The 16,344-nt window shown below is 60.8% G+C and overlaps 1 protein-coding gene across 31 annotated transcripts in view; it reads left to right on the top strand.

The window, feature by feature from the left end:
- KIF1A (kinesin family member 1A) overlaps positions 1–16,088 on the top strand; it is a 42,446-nt gene extending 26,358 nt beyond the window's left edge. For 8 of the 31 annotated variants that reach the window (XM_055723892.1, XM_055723895.1, XM_055723900.1 and 5 more), the window contains 23 exons: positions 1,025–1,143; positions 1,227–1,312; positions 1,620–1,758; positions 1,921–2,089; positions 2,446–2,536; positions 2,911–3,029; positions 3,207–3,262; positions 4,026–4,134; positions 4,246–4,312; positions 4,404–4,488; positions 4,858–4,963; positions 6,905–6,931; positions 8,431–8,454; positions 9,828–9,942; positions 10,177–10,310; positions 10,458–10,519; positions 10,631–10,776; positions 11,049–11,261; positions 11,417–11,494; positions 11,792–11,916; positions 12,051–12,197; positions 12,315–12,701; positions 13,254–16,088. In XM_055723892.1, coding sequence (XP_055579867.1) covers positions 1,025–1,143; positions 1,227–1,312; positions 1,620–1,758; positions 1,921–2,089; positions 2,446–2,536; positions 2,911–3,029; positions 3,207–3,262; positions 4,026–4,134; positions 4,246–4,312; positions 4,404–4,488; positions 4,858–4,963; positions 6,905–6,931; positions 8,431–8,454; positions 9,828–9,942; positions 10,177–10,310; positions 10,458–10,519; positions 10,631–10,776; positions 11,049–11,261; positions 11,417–11,494; positions 11,792–11,916; positions 12,051–12,197; positions 12,315–12,701; positions 13,254–13,296 — 2,647 coding nt within the window. In that variant the 3' untranslated portion in view covers positions 13,297–16,088. The remainder of the gene's footprint in view (positions 1–1,024; positions 1,144–1,226; positions 1,313–1,619; positions 1,759–1,920; positions 2,090–2,445; positions 2,537–2,910; positions 3,030–3,206; positions 3,263–4,025; positions 4,135–4,245; positions 4,313–4,403; positions 4,489–4,857; positions 4,964–6,904; positions 6,932–8,430; positions 8,455–9,827; positions 9,943–10,176; positions 10,311–10,457; positions 10,520–10,630; positions 10,777–11,048; positions 11,262–11,416; positions 11,495–11,791; positions 11,917–12,050; positions 12,198–12,314; positions 12,702–13,253) is intronic. The other 23 variants (XM_055723906.1, XM_055723904.1, XM_055723924.1 and 20 more) reach the window with 7 other exon arrangements.
- Positions 16,089–16,344: the final 256 nt, after the last annotated feature.

Genomic DNA, 16,344 nt, shown 5'->3' with positions numbered 1-16,344 from the left:
CACAGCACGCTGTCACCAGGGTGTCAGGAAGATTGTTGGAAGGCAGGCTGGCTGGTGGCAAGGCTGAGGAGGATGGCAAGAGGAGGCAAAATGGGGAGCTGTGGCCTCGTGGGAGGTGCTGCCAGAGACATGGTGTGGCCATCGTGTTGAACCCTGGCGTGGCACCTTGCTATGGTAGTGCTGGCAATCTGGATACCGTGGACAGTGGGGAGGTTCAGGCTGGCTGCACGGGGAGCGGGCAGCTCCTTCCCCACCCACGGGGAGAAGCCAGCCATGCCATCCCTGTGATGGGCAGCCCAGGACTCCATAGCCACATGCGTGTGAAGGGATGGGGTGGGGGGACATATGCCACCAATTCTGCCAGCCACACCATGCAGCATCCCTCCCAGCTGGGCAGAACCCACGTGCAGCCACCAGCAGTCTTGTGATACCACAGGCAGGGCTGGGGCCGGGACCCCCTGGCAGGTTCATCTCTGGAGGCTTCTGGCCTCCAGCCGGGGCCTCCTCCTCTCCCCTCCTTTGTTCCTGCCGGCCTCTACCTCCCTCATCACCCTCCTTCCCGTCCTGACTTGACCCCATCCCTGCCACGGTGACTCCGCAGCTGCCCCCAAGTCGTGTCGCAGCACCGCCTGCCCTAGTACTCCAGCTTCTTCACCACAGAGAAGGTCCTCTTCCCTCCCGGCTTCACAGTGGCACCAGCACAGCCCCCCTCCCCTCCCTGCCCGCCACGGAGGTGACAGCCGGAGAGGTATGCGAGCCCTGTCTGCTTCGTGGTGCTGCCCGCGGCGCACTGTCCGCCTGCCTGCCTGCAGAACCTGCCCACCCGCTGCCCACCCCCTTCCCCTCTCGGCTGGCCCTGGCTGCTTTCTCTTTAGTTTTGCTTTGCAGCGCCGCGGTAGTGCCGTGAGCGGTGACCTGGGATCCCGGCCGCCGGCGGCCGTGCCACCCGCGCCTGGGGACCCGCGGGTGGGGGCAGTGACCGCTCCCCCCATGTTGTGTGTGTGTGTCCCCCCCTCTCTGGCAGGGCCTTTGTCTACCTGAGCAACCTCCTCTATCCTGTGCCCCTGGTGCATCGCGTGGCCATCGTCAGCGAGAAGGGCGAGGTGAAGGGCTTCCTGCGTGTGGCCGTCCAGGCCATCTCAGGTAGGAGGGGGGCTCCCCCCCAGAATACGCCCCTCGCATCCCCCACATCCCCCTGCACCGGCTCACAACCATCCATCCCCCAGCGGATGAGGAAGCCCCTGACTACGGCTCCGGTGTGCGGCAGTCGGGGACGGCCAAGATCTCTTTTGATGACCAGCACTTTGAGAAGGTATGGTGGCGGCCAGCTCTTGGTGGGTGCCTAGGGACCATGGAGCCCTGCCTGCCACAGTGGTGCTCCTCCACGGGGACCACTGTGCTCCCCCAGGTGCAGGCATCGCGCTGAAGGGACCGTGCTCCCAGTCCACCTGGCAGCCCCTGGCCCTCTGGCACCCACCACTGTACCGTGCTCTTGCCCTTGTCCCAGCATGGGTTGCTGTGGGGTGGGAGAGCTGGATGTGCCCTGGGACTCTGGGTGTGGTTGCAAGCGGGACCACCTCACAGACCACCGGCATCCCTGAGCACTGCTCCTGGCACAGTTCCAGTCAGAGTCTTGCCCAGCGGTGGGGATGTCTCGCTCGGGGACCTCCCAGGAGGAACTGCGCATTGTCGAAGGCCAGGGACAGGTCAGCGACATGGGTCCCTCTGCTGACGAAGTCAACAACAACACCTGTGCAGGTGAGGGGGTGCTGACAAGTGGTTGGGGAGCAGTCCCCTGCCCCAGCATCCAGACTCCTGTTGCCCACCCAAGTGTCAAAAGCCTGCTGCCCTGGCATGGGGCTGCTGGCAGACACAGGGGGTGAACCCCCTGCCCTGCTGAGGACCCTCCCCTCCCCACAGTGACCCCAGAGGACCTTCTCCTGGACAGTCCAGAGAAGCCTGTGCCGGATGGGCCATTGGAGACAGCTCTGGACCACCTGAAACTGGGCAGCATCTTTACTTTCCGTGTGACAGTCCTGCAAGCCTCCAGCATCTCTGCAGAATATGCAGACATCTTCTGCCAGTTCAAGTAAGCCCTCGATGGCTCCTGGCCCCACATCTCCCACTGTGCTCTGGTCATTGCCTCGGGGCTGGTGGTGAATGTTGGGGAGTCCCAGCTCTCCAAGCTCTGAGCCCTTTATGGATGGGGAGGCAAAACCAAGAGCTGCAGGATGAGCCCATGTGTTTTTCTGGTATCTTGTTCAGTCACTGGAAAACAGCAGGGAGAGGGTCCCACCGGCTTCAGGGGGGTCCTATGCCAGGCCAGGGTGTGGGCAGCAGCCCTGGGGGGAGCAGATTCTTGTCCTGGTTCCTGGTTTTTCTGCCCTCCGTGCTCCAGCATGTCCCTGTCCTGTAGCCCCCAAGCCACCTTCCTTCCCTCCACAGCTTCATCCATCGCCATGACGAGGCCTTTTCAACAGAACCCTTGAAGAACACGGGACGGGGGCCACCACTGGGTTTCTATCACGTCCAAAATGTGCGTACCCCTCCCCTGTCCACAACCCCTCACCCCCATGGCTGCTGGTGTCCTTGCCGGGCCATTGGCTGGATCTTCTCCCTGGGGGAGCATCTTCCTGCTGGCTTTCCCAGCCTGTCACAGCTGCTCAGCTAAGCCAACCTTAGACAAGGTGGATGTGTGGGGGAAAGACCACAAGCCACTTCCTTCTACCCCAAAAGACTGGGATTCCATGGTGGTCTTGGTGGGGAGACCATCCTTGGGCCATGGGGAAGGGGATGGGTGAGGGCTGCAGGGGATCAGACAGGCTTGCACCCTCTCACCTCCCTGGCGCTGTTGCCAGCTGCATCCCTTTCCCAGCTAAACTGTGCCATCGACGGCTCTTTCTCTTCTAGATCGCTGTGGAGGTGACCAAGTCCTTCATTGAATACATCAAGAGTCAGCCGATTGTATTTGAAGTCTTTGGGCACTACCAGCAGCACCCGTTCCCACCCCTCTGCAAGGACGTCCTGAGGTAGGTGCACCCTGAGCCGCCCCTGGGTGCCACTGGGGGCACCTGGTGCAGCCACCCTCCTGGGGACCCAGAGAAGCAGGGGCCAGGTGATAGGATGGGGTGGCCCCAGGGAGTAGGTGAGGTTAGCCAGATTCAGAGTCCCTGTGGATGCTTTAACCAAGCTGGTTCTCTCTGCAGCCCACTGAGGCCGTCCCGGCGCCACTTCCCCCGTGTGATGCCGCTCTCTAAACCAGGTAGGGGATCTGGCTGCCTGTTCCTCTGCCTGTCCGTGGTCCCTGTGCTGGGTGCAGGGTCCCCTTGCCCAGCGGGACCAACCAGTTAGGGCCCCAGGGCACCACAAAATGTACTGCAGACCATAGCACCCAAAAGCCCTTAAAGCCCTTGGCACCCATTCTGGTAGTACCTGGCTGATGCAAAGCCCCCTTCTAATTTCCTGTGGAGTGGCAGGGAGGAGGCTACCCGCCCTGGACAGTTCAGGTGGCCACTCAGCCATGCCATCCCACAGGGGCTATGGGGTCTCCACTGTGCTCTGGCTGCTGAGACCTGTGTTGTGGGGGCCTGGCTGAGCACTGTGGTTTGCTGTGGAGTCCCCGCACCAGCACTGGCGGAGCCTCCCTTCAGCTGTTCCCAAGTGGCTGTCCCCAAACGGCTGTCCTTGAGTGGTACCCTTGGAGAGGTGCTGTATGGTTTGAGATGTGTTAGTGCCAGGGCTGCGGGCTCAGAATGTGCATCTTGGGGATGGGTGAGGCTAGCTGCATCCTGACACCCTTGCTGCCCTGTGTTGGGCGTGGCAGAAGGCATGCCAGTGGTCAGCAAGGTCCCCGGGATGGCGCTGTCCCCCTCTATGCATTCCCTCCTGCCTTGCTGCCACCTGCCTCCATGTGTCTCCCCATGGTCCCTACCTGCTCTGCCCCTTACCCTGCCTGCCATCACATGCCTCATTCCAAACATCGGTGGCAAGCTCACCCTTTAAGCTGTCTTTCTGACCCACCACAGTGCCTGCGACAAAGCTGAGCACCATGACTCGGCCCAGCGCTGGTCCGTGCCAGTGCAAGTATGACCTGATGGTCTTCTTTGAGATCTGTGAGCTGGAGGCCAACGGAGAGTAAGTCCTGCCAGAAAGGGGAGAGGGAGGCAGCGTGGTGATCTGCCTGGTGCTCAGCACCTCCAGGCAGGCCAACAGGCCTCTATGTCATGCCGCAATCCTCTCTTCCAGCTACATTCCTGCTGTTGTGGACCACCGTGGAGGCATGCCATGCCATGGGACCTTCCTTCTCCACCAGGTACTTTCTCTCTGAGGTGCCGTCTTGGCTCTGGCTCCTACTGGCAGCTGTGTTAACCACTGTCCCTTCTCTCTGGCCTTGTGGGTCTCAGGGCATCCAGAGGAGAATCACCGTCACCTTGGTGCATGAAACGGGCAGCCTCATCCGCTGGAAGGAAGTGCGTGAGCTGGTTGTGGGTAAGCCAAATCAGGTTGGGTGGGCTGTGAGCAACCCTCAGCCCACTGAGTTCCCAAGCATCCTCTCGAACTGTTTCTCACCCACATTCCCACATGGGGCTTTATACCTTGTCTCCCCTCCCACAAAGTGGTGGCTGCCTGGCAGGTGACACTGGGATGCCACATGGACAGGATGCCTTTGTCCTGGCCACTGCATCCAGGAGCTGGACCAGGACCTCAAGCGCTGAGTGGCCAAGCACCAGGCAGCTGTTGCCTGTGATGAGGGGGCTGCTGTGGGATGTAGGCAGACGGCTACCTCTGCCCCTCATGGTGGACCCTCACAGAGCCATCAGCTGTTGCCTGAGAGATGTCCCTCTGCTGCTCCTGCAGGTCGGATCCGCAACACCCCAGAAGCAGATGAGTCTCTCATTGACCCCAACATTTTGTCTCTGAACATCCTCTCCTCTGGGTACATCCACCCCTCCCAGGATGACCGGTGCGTGCTGCTGCTTCTCTTGCTCTTCCCCTGCTGCGGTGAGGGCTGGGGGAAGATGTGGGGAGCCCCTCCTTCCCCTGGGGGGGGCTTTTGGTTCCTCCACAGGGTCCTCCTGACCCATTGCTGCATCAGGGCAGGTGGTTTCTGGAGCTGCAGAGGGTCTTGGGGTTCAAAGCCACCAGCCCTCTTCCTTCTCTTCACCCAACCATCTCCGCACTGGGCTTTGGCACTACAGGGAATTTGGGTGGGTGTCCTGCTCTCCCGTGATGGTTGTGACTGCCAGGTGCAGAGCTGGTTGGTGCCGGTGCTGGTGCTGGAAGGATGTAGTGACCCTGTGGTTGGAGGGGACCTGCCACAAAGGGCTGTTTGCTCTGCATCCCAGAAAATGTGCTGGAAAGGCTGCTTGGTGCCCGTGGCAGGTCCCCATTTTTGTGGGAGTGTTGCAGAAAAGCCATCCCCCACTGCTGTGGGGATGCCTGTTGTGGGGCAGGCTGTCCCACCCCTGCCATGGGTTTGGCAGGGGTGTGGGAGCAGCAGGGCTGGAGGTTTTTTATCTCCAAGATCTCCCTGGCTGGGTCCTGTGGGGGCAGGGGGGAGTGGTGCATGTGGAGGGCAGAGCTCTCCTCTGCACCAGGGTTGCTGGTGAAACCTGGGGGGCTGGCAGGGGTCCCTGGCCAGAATGTGTGCCTGCGGGCAGCCGCGACAAGATGGGGATGGTTGTTGGCAGCACTGGGAGCAGCGGAACTGGTCCTGGGCTGCGCACATGGTGGTAGCCAGTGTAGGAGCATCCCAGCAGGGAGCGGGGATCGCTTTTCTCCTTGTTTTCTTCAGGGTCAGCGCTGTCCCAAGGTGGCCTGTTCGAAGGCAGGGTGTTTTTGAGGGGAATGATGGGGGTCTGGATGGGAGGTGCCACCCTGGAGCACTCCCAGGGCAACTCCTGGGCATGGTGGAGTGACAAGCGTGCAGTACCAGGGCAGCAGAGCCAAATCACAGGGTTGGGTATGTGTATGAGTGTCAGACTGGGCACTTTGGCACAGCTACAGGGACAACAGAGTGAGGTCAGTCGGGCAAGTTGGGCCTGGCCTGGCCTGGCCAAACTGTGGCAGTTTTTGTTGAGAGCTGGGTGGCTGAGGCGCCCACAGGCTCCTGAGGCTGTGCTGTTTTTCAGCTCCTGCTCTGGCTGATTGGTCCCAGGTGCAGCCATATAGGATCTAAAGCATCTCTAGCGTAGCCTGGCAGGGGGGATGTGCTTCCTGCTCTGCCTTCCCCCTGCAGGTCCTGCAGGACAAGGGGACACAGCTTAGGCTGGGGGTTGCTCAGGGTGTGGGGAGAAGCAGGCAGATTCGGGGCTTGGATTTGGCAAGAGCCCAACTTACCTGCACACTCAGAGGGTCTGCGTCTCAGGGCCACCCCTGATCTGGGGCCGCGGGCTGGTGTGCACGCCGTATCTGTCCCATATCCATCCTGTCGAGCCTGCTGAGGGCTAGGCAGGGGGAGGAGGGGGCGGCCAGCTTCCTGCAGGATGCTGAGGGGCATGCAACTTCCCCCCTATTTCCATCTGGCATGCAGGTGTGTATGCTTTGGCCCCAGCAGCCTGCAAGGATGGGCAGAGGGAGGGCAGTGGGCAGAGCCAGGACCCACTTCACTCTCCTCCTTGGCTGCTTGCGCTCCCTGCTTCGCTGCCTTACACCATGCAGCCTCCACTGCCCAGAGCAGCCCTGGCTCCCCCCGGCCCCCAGCCTCCCCAGTTCCCCAGAGCCACTCATGAGGAGACTGGGGGAGCAGCCAATACAGCTCCCTCTCCAGCATTCATTCATCCCTGCAGTGAGTGCCCAGGGAGGAGGCATGGGGGGCAGCACTCAGGGTTCCCCCTCGCTTCTCTCCCCTGCTGCCGCCCATCTGAGCCCACACTAACCATGTGATTGTTTTGTGTTTTTGCAGGCAGTTTCTTGATTCGGATATGCCTAGGTATTATTTGTTTCCATTGGCTTTTTTTCCACCCTCCCCCCCCTTTCTCTCTCCCTTCTTTCTTTCTCCCTCCTCTCCTCAGTGCGTTCACTCCTGCCTGAGGCAGCACTTGGACATCCAGCCCCCCATCCCTCCAAATGCCCCATCCTTCCTTCCCCCTGCCCTGGCACCTCTCGCTCACTCGGCCCCTTTGCTATTTGTTAGGGCCACGCTCTCGCTGGCTGCTGCTCCCCCTCGCACGCCTGTGCCCCCCATCGCCTGATTTGGGTTTTCTTCTTGCTTTTTGACTTCGCTGCTCTCCCATCTCTCTGGCATCCAGCACTGAGCGTGCCGCCCCCCTGTTGCCTCCTGCCCCAGTCCTATCTTGGCCCCTGGCACCACTTGGGAGTAGCCGCAAGGCTTGTGGCAGCCATGGTGGGGGCTTCAGAGCGCCTCCAGCCCTCGCCTGGGCACCTGACAAGGATGGCAGTAACACTGGGTGGTGTGGCGGCACACGCCATGGCTGCCTGTCCCGTGCACAGTAGTCTCGCAGGTATAGGTGCGGCATATGGGCAGTGTGCGTCTGTACACAAGCACAATGGTGGGTGTATGCACCCGTATGTGGCATGGACTGTTATACCCCTGTGTAACAAGGGGAGCGGCTGTTTTGGGATGGGGGGCTTCAGCTGGGACTGCAGGGTGAGCCTGGTGTGTGGTGCGTAGGCACAAGCTGCCGGACCTGAATGCTGCCACCCACCTCTGGATGGGAGCCTTGCTGAGGCCGCAGAGGAGGGGGTGTCCCACCACCCTGCCTCACAGCAGAAGAGGAGGATGCATCTGGGAGACAGGGGATGGGGTGTCCCAAGTCCTGGTGGGCTCTGTAGCTTTGTTCCTGGGAGATTGTCCTCCCTACAGCAGCTAGAAGTTGGTCCAGCTGGGAGATGCCCTAGGTCAGAGCTGTCCCTCCATTGGCACTGTTGTGGTGTAACCCCTGGGGTGCAGGGGGATGGATCCAGCACAGATCCAGCTGCAGGATATGGCTTGCGTTGGCATTGCCTGTGAGCTCTTGGCACAGTGATGGTCTCCCTTGCGAACCAGGGGATGGGCCAAGAAATCATCTTCCACTGCATGGGTGACAGTGGGATGGCTGGTCCCCCCTCAGTGGGCACCTTCCTAAGGGGCTGCACGGGGTGGGAGCTCCTTGCCCTGGGACAGCAGCAAGGGGAGGCAGAGTACAGGGGATGAGGAGGAATGTGTTCACTTCCCAGCTGCTGGACCATGAGTAAGGCAGAGGGTTTTCACCCAGGTCTGTCTGCCCTCGCTGAGCTCCTTCTGGGCTCCAATTAGGGGTCTAGCTAAGCAGGAGCTTCTTCAGCCAGTGGTGCTGATATGGGGCCAAGCCTCCCCTTCCTCACAGCCCTGCTCCTGTGCCAGCGCTGTACAGACAATGCTTTCTGACCTTTCGTTTTTCTGTGTGTGTACGTGTGTGTGTTTGTCCTTGGGTCACCTTCCACTTATAGCATTTCGTTCGGAAATGACACTAGGTATTTCGCACGCACCCGCTTGGTCTGGTCCCTCCTGCTTTTCTCTCTTTCTCTTTCGCCTCCTCCCTTTGCTTTTTGCTCTTTCCACCCTCCTGAGGCTCCTCTTCTCCTCCTCCCTGGGGAGTACTCTCTTCTCAAGCGACCTGTGTCTGCAAAGCAATCCCTCACCTTGGCTCTGTCTCATGCGGGTTTTTTTTTAATGTATTTTATACACCTGAAAGTGTCGCTCTCCCTTTTCTTCCAACTGGGGGCAGTCACAGCTGACAGCCTCTTCCCACTCCCCCTGGCTGCCCTGGCTCTTTCTAAAAGAGCCCCTCAGCTGCCTGGATGCTGCTTCAGGGATGTGCCGAAGCATCCTCATTGAGATATCACTGAGCCACAGCTTCCTCAGGATGGTCAAGGCGGGAGCCTGGGCTGTGGCAGCTCTGGATGGCTTTGGGGGCTGGCCTAGCAGGGAGCCCAGGAGTAGGGCAGGGGGTGAAACATGGATCCCCCATGCTCTCAAGCTGGAGTTACCTCCTGCTTCCTCCACCCTCAATTGCTTGACCCAAAAAGGGCAATTGCCACTCTTGCTCTGGGTGGCTGCACCGTCCTCTATGGGACCCCACAGGCACAGGGTGAATGGGGCCGGGTGTCCCTGACCCCTTCCCCCAGCCTGGGAGCCATGGAGAACACAGTGAGGGGAGCAAGGCAGCCTGGTGGGAATGGGGCTGGCAAGGGCAGAGCAGGAGCAGGGGGATGCAGCCCAACAGGGGCCAGCCACTGATTTAGTGGTCCCTGGGTCCCTCTGGGGTGCAGGACTGGCAGACGGGGGCAGCCCTGGGGAAGGGGATGTGGCTGGCCGTGGGGGCTGCTCTCTCAGGGGCGGGGTGGCAGCAACCCCTTAGTGCAACCTCCCTTCCCTTCTGGCCATTGTCACCAGAACGGTGACAGCTGCTTCTGGTGGGGGCCAGGAGGTGCTGCGTGTCCCAGGCTGGGTAGTGGGGACCTGGCCCGGGTATGTTGGGGGTGGCACCCCGCCACTCTGAGCACGGGGGTGGGGCATGCACCCTCCTTTGCCTTCTCAGCCTGCCCTGCCTTGCCTGCATCCCAGCTGAGCCTCCACTCCTCCCGTGGTCCCTCCTCCCCAAAACACTGGTCCATCGGCTGTTTTGAGGATGCCGCATCCCCCTCCCACCATGCCTTGTCCCCCTTTGCCTTGAGCCTGTGTCCTCTGGAGTGGCTGTCCCCATCTGTCCCTGCTGCGTGTGCATGTCCATGTGTCCTTGCAGGTCTGTCACAGCGCTGTGGAGGGGGGACGATGGCATCTCCTTGCTCGCTTGCCTGGGGTTCTGGGGGGGTTGTTTTACCGGCTCTGCTTTTTTTTTCGGCAGGAGCTTCTACCAGTTTGAGACAGCGTGGGATAGCTCCATGCACAACTCGCTGCTGCTCAACCGTGTCACCCCGTACCGGGAGAAAATCTACATCACTCTTTCTGCCTACATTGAGGCAAGGACCTTAGTTCGGGCCATTATAATGCCAGCAAAGTCTGGTATTTCCCCCACTGCAGTGTGAACCCCTCCTTAGCTGGCACTGCTGCTTACGGGGTGCAGGATTCAGCCTGGAGCTTGGGGGCCCTGTGGGGCCCTGGGAGTGGAAACCACTGGGTACCAGGGGTGGGAGAAATCCACTGGGCTGCCAAACCACAGCCCCCCTGATGCCTTCTCCCTTGCCCTGCTGCAGATGGAGAACTGCACTCAGCCTGCCGTCATCACCAAAGACTTCTGCATGGTTTTCTACTCCCGGGATGCCAAGCTTCCTGCCTCCCGCTCCATCCGCAACCTTTTTGGCAGTGGCAGCCTGCGGGCTTCTGAGAGGTACTGGGATGCGCCTGTCTTTCTGAGGGAGAAGAGTCATCACCCAGGGACTGGAGCCCTTCTGGGGCATCCCAGCAGCCTGGGCAAAATAACCAGGGCACAGGGATGGGGCAGAGCTGGTAACACCTCGTCTCCCTTTGCTCGCAGCAACCGTGTGACGGGAGTCTATGAGCTCAGCCTCTGCTGTGTGGCTGACGCTGGCAGCCCAGGTGGGTGCCGTGCCTCTGCCTGGGTGTTCACTGTGGGGCCAGAGGGCACAGCATGGCGGTCGGGGTCGAGGCCGTGCATCTGTCCCCCCAGCTGTGTGTCTGTCCCTGCAGGTATGCAGAGACGGCGCCGGCGTGTGCTGGACACCTCTGTAGCCTATGTGCGGGGAGAGGAGAACCTGGCTGGCTGGCGGCCCCGCAGCGACAGCCTCATCCTCGACCATCAGTGGGAGCTGGAGAAACTCAGCCTCCTGCAAGAAGTAAGAGTTGGGGCTAGAAATCAGCTGAGACAATGCAACTCGCAGCTCAGCCCCTCACCCTGCCGGTCCTGGTGGGATTCCCCACCCCGGGCTGCGGGAAGAGACTGGAGCGGGGCTGTGCTGCCCATGTTCTCCTGTGCATTGCTGGTAGCCAGGTCCCAGCAGACCTGGAGCTAATGAACAGATGGGGTTAATGGGTCTTGGGGAGCATGGTCCTCGAAAGGATGCTGGTGGGGAAGGAGCCACCCCTGAGCCTGGCTGCCTGTGTCCAGGTGGAGAAGACAAGGCACTACCTGCTCCTGCGTGAGAAGCTGGAGACGACCCAGCGCCTGGGCCTGGAGACCCTGTCCCCCTGCTCCAGTGAGGACTCCGAGTCCCGAAGCACCTCCTGCGTCTCTACCCCGCTTTCTGTTGACGGGGCCCCTGAGGGCCGCACCTCTCCCGCTGAGACCCCCAGCGAGAGACAGAAGGAGCTGGCCGTGAAGGTACCGTCCTGCAGCATCCCCAGGTCATGGGGATGAAGCTGGGAAGAGGCTCCCATGGGGCAGTAGGGAGTTGCAGCAGGAGAAAGCCCAGGAGGAGTGGGGGGAAGAGGGTGGGGGAAGATGGCTCCTGCCTCACCATCCTCCTCTCTCCACAGTGCTTACGCCTGCTCACACACACCTTCAACAGGGAGTACAGCCACAGCCACGTCTGCATTAGCGCCAGTGAGAGCAAGGTACTGCCACTGCCCTGGGCTCTGCCAGGCTGGCGGAGGCTGGGGGGAATGCATGGCTGGAGGGGCCTGGCTGGGCAGGGGCGAGATGGGCACCATGGTATGAGTGGTCCCTGCTCTGGGGTCCCTGATCCCTCCACTTGCCCTGCTGTTCCCAGAGCTGGTGGCTCTTGGGACCATGCCAGGAGAGGACCCCACCAGCTGGAGGTCTTGCCTCTCCCTGTATGAGCAGGCACCTGGTCTTTTGCCTGTGCCTGGCTTGGGGCAGAAACCTGAGTCCACACCTTTGCTGCTCCACAGCTGTCCGAAATGTCTGTGACCCTGATGAGAGACCCCTCCATGCCAGCCCTTGGGGTCACCACTCTCACCCCCTCCTCAACCTGCCCGTCACTGGTGGAAGGACACTACAACGCCATGGAGGTCAGGTAAGAAGGTAGCTGGGAGGTTTGGGTGATGCCCCAGCGGCCCCTGGTTAACGCAGCTTTACCAAGTGGTCCTGGCTGATGGGTGTTCTCCAGCTGTCACTCCTCCTACACCCTGGCCTCTCATTCCTCCCCAGACCCCCCCAGGTCTCTTCCAGGGCAGAGAGCCCTGACCTTGAGCCTGCAGTAGAAGGAGAGCAGAAGAAGTCCCCAGCCCGCCGGCCTGAGGAGGAGAAGGAGCCCCAGCGTTTGCTGGTGCCTGACATCCAAGAGATTCGGGTCAGGTAGGAGCAGCTAGCGGAGCCAGTGAGGGGAGCACTGTGGGGCTTGGGGGGATGGTGCCCTTCCATTGCCACCTCCACATGGTATATGTCCTACCCTGACCTCGGTCCCTTCTGCAGCCCCATCGTCTCCAAAAAGGGCTACTTGCACTTCCTGGAGCCCCACACCAATGGGTGGGTGAAGCGCTTTGTGGTGGTCCGACGCCCGTATGTCTACATCTACAACTCGGACAAGGATGCAGTTGAGAGGGCCATACTAAATCTCTCCAAGGCCCAGGTGGAGTACAGCGAGGACCAGCAGGCCATGCTCAAGGTAGTGTGCTGGGAGCCAGCCCCGCTCTCTGCAGCCCCTTGGGCAAGGGACTCAGCCCCAGCTCTCCCCTGGCAGACCCCGAACACGTTCGCAGTGTGCACAGAGCACCGGGGCATCCTGCTGCAGGCAAGCAGTGACAAGGACATGCACGACTGGCTCTACGCCTTCAACCCCCTCCTGGCTGGGTCCATAAGGTACCAGGGTCATCTGGGGAAAGGGGTTGCGGGGAAGCTGTTGGTGGGGGGTCTGCATGCAGCCAAGCATGCTCTTGTCCTGCTCCCAGTGCTCTCCCTGCTGCTGACCTGTGGCCAGGCATGGGGAGCACCTCCTGCGCAGGGCTGTGCTGGGACAGGCTCTCAGCCAGCAAAACTTGGACCACATTAATCTTGATTTCAGCTCCTCCCCGCTTAAATAAATGCTTCAATCTAGGGCCAGATTCCAGCTGGTACAGAGGCATTGTGCTGAGATCAAAGCAACTTCCATGCCTGGCGGCAGGGACAGTGGCCCTTCACTGTTCTTGAGAGCATCTCACAAAGTTCTTGAGAGCATCTCAAGTGGCAGGACTGGGGGAACAGAAGTAAATCCATAAAAATTTGTGTGATCTGGCTAAAGAGACATTAATCCCATGTCCCTCCAGCTCTGGCTGGATTCAAGCACCAGCCTGGAGCCAGGACACTGAGCCCAGGGGACCACACCTCTCCTTGTCCACATCTCTGACACTTTTTGTCCCCTGTTTTCCAAATCAGATCAAAGCTGTCCAGAAGGAGAACAGCCCAGATGAGAATCTAACCTGAAAAACACCCTCCACCTCATCCGTCTGCCAACAGGATCAAGATAGCTGATTCTGTCTCAAGACTCCCCATGTTAATGTCTGATCTCTCACACCATCTCCTGCCCTAGCTGTCTGCTCCATGGAAGGATCTGTCTCGATTCACACCTTCATGGGGGAAACTCACTTCTGTTTGTAGCTGCAAAAGCCTGGACCTGCCTGGGCAGGATTTCTTGTGTGCGTGCCATGTACTGCCTGTTGCCCCGTAGGAGACCTTCATGTCACACCATCTGTAATGCTCCAGAAAGGTCCCTGGCAGAGGGGAGGGAGCAAGGAGGGCGGTTCTGGCTAAAAGGCTGGTCTTGGATCTACAGAGGTGGGAGCGCAGTAAAGTTTGGAGGTGGGAGAGCAGGAGGAATTGCCTCCACCCGAAGGGAAAGGGTAGTTTAGGTAAGGGAATTTCCTAGTTTATTGATGTTTCTGCAAGAGATGGCAGTGTAAGATCAGGTGTCAGTAGTTTAAGATGCTATTTATAAAGTATTTATTTACGTCACAAAAATCCCATAAGTTGGGTCCTGGCCCCTGGGCAATGCCTCCCCTGGGCAAGGGAGAGCCTTGGAGGTGGGCCGGGGTCCCGGAGATGCCTTCCCCAGGACATCCCTGGCATGTGCCCAGCAGCAGCAGAGTGCCTGCCCTCACTCCCTGCTTTTCCCCAACCTTGTGCTTTGCCCCCCTTGCAGCTTAAACTACTTCTCCCCTGAGTGGTGGCTGGACAGCCCACCATGTCTTCCCAAAGGAGGCAATTCCTACCTGCCCCATCTACCTCTGGAAGGTGGGAGCCTGCTGTCTCAGCTGGCCAGGGCACCCATGTCCACATGGATGGGTCACCTCACTTTGGAGCCTGGTCCTGCTGGAGGGAGAGGGAGTGGCAGGGGGGCATGGTTCTGCCTGTCATGTCGTGTGGGGCCCTCCTTCGCCACCTCCACTAATCCCAGCCTGGGAGCGTAGTCGGGGGGTGGGGGTGGGGTGGGGGGTAGGGGAGTGCTTGTCCGGAGGTATTCCCTCCCTCTTAGGGCAGGACACCAAAGGTCCCATCCCTGCGGGGCATGTGGAGGTTCAGGTGGCTGCTTCTGAAGATGGATGGGAAAGTTCCCCAGCAGCGAGGGCTAGGAATGACCATCCCAATCCACAGGATCCTTGCTCTTTCCCAAAAGGGCTGTCACATCCCTTCCCCCAGCAGGACAACAGGCTTGAAGCAGGTTGGAGGGGCAGGGGGAGGCTGGCATGAGGTGTCAGGGTGGGGACAGGGCTTCTTTTTACTACTGTAGCTGGTGTTCTCTCACTCCTTTTCCCCTGCTGCAGATGCAGGCACCCACTTCATTCCCACCCTGCCTCTGTCAGCACGTTAATCCAGGGGGCTTCCCACAGTGGAGGTGGCTTCACTGAAAAGACCTTCTCCTCCAGCCATCACCACTTCCCACCTTCCCCAGCAGCAGCAATCCCTCTCCTTCTCTTGTCTGTCACCTGTCAGGGGATGCTTTGGTTTGGGGCTTCCTGAGTGGCCAGCGGCATCTGGCACAGCTCTGGGCAGGAAGGCAAGCATCTTCCTCTGTGCATCTCCTGGGCATCCCCAGCTTTGCTGTCACACCTTCACAGCTGACTTTCCCTTGCACAGCACGGCTGCGCCTTGGCTCTGCTGCACCCCCCTACGCAGTCTGTTGGGGGGGGTGCGTGTGTGTGTATGTGTGTGCGCGTGCGTGTGTGTGTTGGACATGGTACTGTCTTCTCGTTACGCTCATGTTGTGGGGGCATGGACAGGCAGGCAGAGGCTTGCAGGGACCCCCTCACTGCACATCAAGCATCATTCAGTTTGGGTTTCAGGTTGTGGAAAAGGTTTTGGGATCCATCCTGAGCCCCTGCTGGTTTTGCCTAGCCTCACCGCAGCTCCCTGGGTGTCTCACCCCACTGCTCCAGCCTGAAGCTGCAGGAAGCTGCCCTGCTCCCCAGGCAGGTGGCAGCGAGCCTGCCCGGGACAAGCTTCCCCATCAGTCTGGATTATTTTCCCCGCAGTGATCCATTCCAGAGACCTGCAGGCCCACTCGTGCCCTTCAGGGAGGGAGAGGCACCCCGGGCGCGCGGAGGGGCAGAGCAGCAGCCGGGACGAAGTGGGGGCCTGGGCTGTGACCTTCCAGCTCCCACAGCCTGTGCAAGGGCTAGTTGGTACCATCCTGAATTTCAGTGTAGGGAGCCAGGGGTGGGAACACCGGGTGTCCCAGGGGAGAGGAGAGGCTTTTCCAGGGTGGAGGCGGTTTCTGGTGGAGACAGGACCTGTGTCTGCCAGGGACCAGACACTGGTTCAGTGGCCACGGGCAAGGGGTGGCCCTCAGCTGCAGCCGAAGCGTGCCTGAGGCCAGCAAACCTGCAGAGCAGACGGCTCCGCTGGGGGCCACCGCACCCGCGGCCAAGGGAGAGGCGGCTGCTCCCCGGAACCCCCAGCATCCCTGCGGGGCAGCCCCGGGGACAGCTGCCCTTGCCGTCCTGCTGGCTCTGCTCAGGCCCCCGCCTACCCGCCCCTCGCCCACCGCAGCCCCTGGGGCGAGGGGCACAAAACCCGAAGTTTAGGCGTGACTGAGCCCCATCAGGCAGGGAGTTCCACGGGGGCGCTGGGGCCCTGCGCAGGGGGGGCTGCCTTCCACACCCTCCAGCTCCTGCCAGCCGTGGCAACGCGCGGGCCCTGCCTGTCCTGCGCCCGGCCGGCCGTGCACACGTGAGGCTTGTTCGGTTCTGAAATAAATGTGGCATTTAACGCAAACACCCTGCGGCACCGAGCTCTCTTTCCTGCGGCGGGCGGGCGCCGCCGGACTGGCGCTACTGGCAGCGGGGGAGGGGCCGCGGTGGGCCGGATCAGCGGGCGAGGATGCTGAGCCGCTGTTGGGCCCGCCAGGGCGCCGGGTACCGGCCCCGCAGAGCCGCCGGGCCGCACCGGTACCGGCCTGCGCCGCTAGGTGGCGCTGAGCGTCCTTCCCGCCCCTGCCAGCCTTTGGTGAGCACAGGGGGGCGGGGGCTGG

The sequence above is a fragment of the Falco cherrug genome, chromosome 11 (assembly GCF_023634085.1).
Source record: "Falco cherrug isolate bFalChe1 chromosome 11, bFalChe1.pri, whole genome shotgun sequence".
In the NCBI taxonomy this organism is placed as follows: domain Eukaryota; kingdom Metazoa; phylum Chordata; class Aves; order Falconiformes; family Falconidae; genus Falco; species Falco cherrug.
The sequence above is the reverse complement of the archived record's forward strand: the minus strand, read 5'-3'. Positions and strand labels throughout refer to the sequence as shown.